The sequence below is a fragment of the Nuphar pumila genome, chromosome 4 (genome assembly GCF_984573655.1).
Source record: "Nuphar pumila chromosome 4, dmNupPumi1.hap1.1, whole genome shotgun sequence".
NCBI lineage: Eukaryota > Viridiplantae > Streptophyta > Magnoliopsida > Nymphaeales > Nymphaeaceae > Nuphar > Nuphar pumila.
Window position 1 is genome coordinate 16,953,105 of NC_143252.1, and position 4,641 is coordinate 16,957,745.

General features: G+C 41.8%; 1 protein-coding gene across 1 annotated transcript; it reads left to right on the forward strand.

Moving 5' to 3' along the window:
• The first annotated feature begins 1,247 nt into the window (after positions 1 to 1,247).
• Positions 1,248 to 3,731, forward strand: LOC149839521 (peroxidase 5-like). The gene is made up of 3 exons (XM_090002592.1): positions 1,248 to 1,498; positions 2,022 to 2,660; positions 3,253 to 3,731. Exons 1-3 carry the CDS (start codon positions 1,280 to 1,282, stop codon positions 3,445 to 3,447), a joined length of 1,053 nt encoding a protein of 350 aa, XP_089858718.1. The 5' UTR covers positions 1,248 to 1,279; the 3' UTR covers positions 3,448 to 3,731.
• The last annotated feature ends 910 nt before the right edge of the window (positions 3,732 to 4,641 follow it).

Sequence of the window (4,641 nt, forward strand, 5' to 3'; positions counted from 1 at the left end):
TTTAATCCACTCATTTTTTTATATTGTAATCTTTACCTGCTCAACTCAACTGTACGTCCCAAATGGCCAATATTTGTGCAACCACTCACATGGTTTCTGTCTTGTGGTGGTTTGTTTTCTTTCTGACAAGCCCAACATATTAACTGGATCGGGCCTAAAGGTCTCAGCCTGACCCGAGCCCGATTGTAACTGGGTTGGACCGGTCTTGGGCCTTAATATGGATAGGGCAGATCGAACCATCAGCTTCTTCATCAGGCTCACAAGAGGCGCTATGGGTGTTTGTTTCACTGAAATGAGGTATCATAAAAAACATGGGCCGTTTTCCATGAAACATTCGGGCTCTTTGGATGAAAGCGAATCCTACTGAACTTGATTGGATGTTACTATAAATATTTCATTCTATTAATGTATGGTTAATTAACCATAACTCTCTCTCTCACCAGCAAAAAAATAGACAAATTACTAAAAAAATTTTTTATCAAATTTGTTTCTTTCCTACTAATCTCCCTTTTCCTCCTGGTTGCCCAATTCCCAAGTCTCTCTCTCAGCTGTGCTGTAGGCTGTAGCTGCCGTATTTGAATCAGTCAATTTTGGCTGCCCATTCAATGATCTGTTGACATCTTCACCGTCCGTTTTCATCATCTCCTCATTGTGGCTGTGAGGATGCCAAATCGCTTTTCTAAAAGTTATTTGACACATTACTTTATTCGCTTTCCATTCAGACACTGGCCCTCCACTGATTTCTTCACTTCATTCCCTCTTCGATTTTCTACATCTGCTCCTCATTTTTTCTCTTTCCAGCGGCTGTAGCCAGGGTGTCAACGGGTCGGGTTTGATTCAAATTCAGATGAAAATCAGACTCAAACCTCATTTAAGATTATGATACTGAGTCCGAACCTGATCGAACTTACCATAAAAGAGACCATACTCGAATCCTATAAGGATTACATGAACCAAACCCAGATCATACCCCATAAAATAAATTTTTTTAATCATTTTTACATTAAAAAATTACGGATCTTAATCAAAACTAGGGTCAAGACTGGTATGAAATTTTACAAACCATACCTCGTTAATCGGACCCTTGGGGTACGACCCAGATTCTAATGGCGCCTTTTTATTTATCACCAAACCCCAACCCTATAGGGTTAGGTACGGTTCGGATCCAGGCCAAACTCGACCCATTGACACCACTTAGGTGTATGTAACTATATATATATATATAGAAGCCCATATCAGTTCTTCACAGGCCACATTGCTTGCTGAACCAGCCATAATCATGGGTGTGAAGTGTCTCCTCCTGCTGCTGCCTCTGTTCCTAATCCTTTCATCCGGTCATGCCAATCTTGGCAAAGTGAGCCTGAAAATTGGGTTCTACAACCGAACATGCCCCTCTGCTGAGAGCACCGTCCGTGCGGCCGTTGCCAGTGCCGTCAGTGCGAACCCAGGCATTGCAGCTGGCTTGATCCGGATGCACTTCCATGATTGCTTTGTGAGGGTATGCCTTTTTTTTTTTTGGTGTGTTTCTCATGCAATCTTATTCTTTCCTCCACCCATCCATGGGAAAAAAGAAAAAGATTATTCTGCTAAACAAACAGGATTTTGAGAACTTGACGATAAGATCTTGTTTGGTGAAAAGAATTTCTCTGTCAGGCTAATGACGGTGGAAGCCAAAGGTGGTGGTGGTTCTGAAAAAAAATGCTAACAATAGAACGCACTTCAAGCTCTCTTTTTTTTTTTTGCAGTATGTTGGTGTGATTTTCGTCCCCGGATATTCAGGCTGGGGTTAGGCTGACCCCTATGTGGTTTTACTCGTATTTTTCCTTATTTTCATCATGTATTTTCCATGTAAATATGATTTTAAATCAGAGTAAGATGAGGTCGGTCATTTAAATAGGTTATAACGCGCAAACGAATATTTCCTTTAAAAAAAAACACGCATACGAATATAACGTTAATTTAATTTAATTTTATTTGTGTCCGCCATGGCTGATTGCAATTTGAACTGGCCGGTTTCTCAGGGCTGCGACGGCTCCGTCCTCATCGACTCCACAGCCAACAACACCGCTGAGAAGGACGCGCCCCCGAACAACCCGAGTCTTCGTGGGTTTGAAGTCATCGACGCTGCCAAGACCAAGCTCGAGGCGACCTGTCCCAACACTGTGTCGTGCGCAGATATCCTCGCCTTTGCGGCCCGTGACGGAGCGGCCCTCGTCGGGAACATCAACTACCAGGTGCCGTCCGGCCGGCGGGACGGACGCGTCTCGATTGACACCGAGGCCAACAACAACCTGCCCCCGCCATCCTCCAACATAACCGAGCTCATTAGCAGGTTCGCTGCTAAGAACCTGACCGAGCGCGACATGGTGACCCTGTCCGGCGCACACTCCATCGGGGTGTCCCACTGCTCCTCCTTCCTCAACCGGATCTACAACTTCAGCAACACCTCCCAAGTGGACCCCACACTGGACCCCACCCTCGCTGCCTCCTTGCAGAGAGTCTGCCCCCCCGATGTGTCCTCCACCGACCCCAGGACGGTCAATATGGACACCATCACGCCCAACAAGCTGGACAACAACTACTACGTGGGTCTCACCCGGAAACTTGGGCTCTTCACTTCCGACCACGCCTTGCTTACCAAGAAAACCTCCAACAGGACGGTGAGTCCCCTTACTCCTTTTTCACCGTGTCACATAGATAGCGGTATGACCCGACACGCAAAGTGACTTCGATGCACAGTCTTTTCTTAAAAAAAAAGGAAGGGTACGATGACACATAAATTTTTTATTTTTAATTTTTAATCTTTAATCATTAAAAACTATTTTGATATTTAAATATACAAAAATACGTTTTTATGAAATAAAATCTGTCACATAGGGGCGGATAAATCTGTCACATATGAAATAAAATCTGACATGACATGCTGAATCCAAACCCGGCCTGGGCTGGGCAGGAAATAATGTGGAGTTCCAGCCAGGGAGCCACTGTAACCTTTTGCTTTCTTGTGATACATGGTTAATAGTCCCAAGTACTCTTTACCATTGCATCAAATAATAAATCATCAAATACTCAACTGCTTTAAGATTTAAGACAAATAAGTTGGTTTAAAACAGAGCCCTAGTGAAGGCATTTTCACATCTTAAAGCAAATTTGAGAATGAAAAAGTAACGTTTCATGACAAGTGATATATTCATAATTTGTGCATCTTCTAAAGCTAAAGGACTAAACCATCAATTGGACGTATCAATCCAGGTAATGAACAACATAAAGAATCCAAACAATTGGGCAACCCTGTTCGCCGGGGCAATGGTGAAGATGGGTAAGATTCAAGTGCTTACAGGTAAACAAGGGGAAATCAGGAAGAATTGCCACGTCATCAACCCCTCCGGAATCGAACTTCTTCTACCAGAGCCTACAGAGGAATATTCTAAATCTGCTAGTTTTTGAGTTCTGCTGAGGTAGATTGTTATCGTTATGTCTCCTTGGAGAGCTGTAATGGTTTTAAGGCCGTGTGTTTTGAATGAACAAGCATGTAAGAATAAAAACAGGAAGAAGATGGAGGTCTAGTGAATGTGTATGGTGAAATTCTGGTTTGTGTTTTAAGTTTTTTCCATAGCCAAGAATGATGGTGATAAAAGGATCTTCAATCACAAAAAATACTCTCAATATTTGTCTCGATTTGGAACTTTATGCAGCTTGATGTGGACCAGTAAGTGGTCTGAATTTGATGATTTCCACAACAATTGATTCCAAATCTATTAGCAGGTCTGTCGGGACTCCTTAGCAGCCCTACGGCCTTTCAGAGCAAATGGGTGCATTCTTGCATCTGTTTGGGAGCCCCAAGCCTTCATGGTTAAACAATATATATCAAGATATATGAGCTAAACAGAATATTTGAAAGAATTCATGAAGTAGAAAGCTTAAACAGAAAATGACTGTACTGTCCACAAAATTTGGCACATTCTTGCAAATGCCTACTAATTCACTAAAATTCTCATCTTATCCAAAAACATAGATTCCTGCCTTTTTGTTAGAACCATTCTACCCTTTGCAGGTATTTTGGGAGAACCTGCCACATTTGCACTGCGAATCTTCTACCCAAAGTGGATTCACACTTTTACGTGGAGGTCAATGCTTATTTAGTGCGCATCTCTCTTATGAGATTCACAACTTATTCGATCTGCATCTATTATTCTGAGATGTTGGTATTTGATAAAATGAACAAGCTTTCTTGAATTAGAGGGTCTTTTTTTCATTCTTCTATCTTTTTGTGCACTTCATTGAAGTTAACTCTTATTGAGAAGAGGTATCAACCACTGTTTTCTCAAGATGACTCCTGTCATGTCTTAATCAAGAGCTTCATTATACATTTGTTCTACTACTTTCTTTCTCTGATGTGGTCACTCTACATTTTTTAACAACTTAAAAACAAAACATGTTTTTTTACTTGTCGTATGGAGGCTACTAGCCTTAAGGTTCACATTTATTGAGGCCTCAACATTCACATCCTCCTTGAAAGCTTTAACTAAGCTATTATCCTTCCCTTCCTTGGGACCTTCCCTTACCAAGGTCAATTTTTTTGTGCCTAATCTCATAACTCTTAGCATTTGTTTAGAGTTGCTATGTTTTTTGTGCAATAAG

Bases quoted from the DNA above. Each gene is read 5' to 3' on its own strand.
- LOC149839521 (XM_090002592.1), top strand. From the start codon at position 1,280: ATGGGTGTGAAGTGTCTCCTCCTGCTGCTGCCTCTGTTCCTAATCCTT. The intron at 1,499-2,021 runs GTATGCCTTTTT...CCGGTTTCTCAG, and splicing joins TCCATGATTGCTTTGTGAGG to GGCTGCGACGGCTCCGTCCT. The intron at 2,661-3,252 runs GTGAGTCCCCTT...GTATCAATCCAG, and splicing joins AGAAAACCTCCAACAGGACG to GTAATGAACAACATAAAGAA.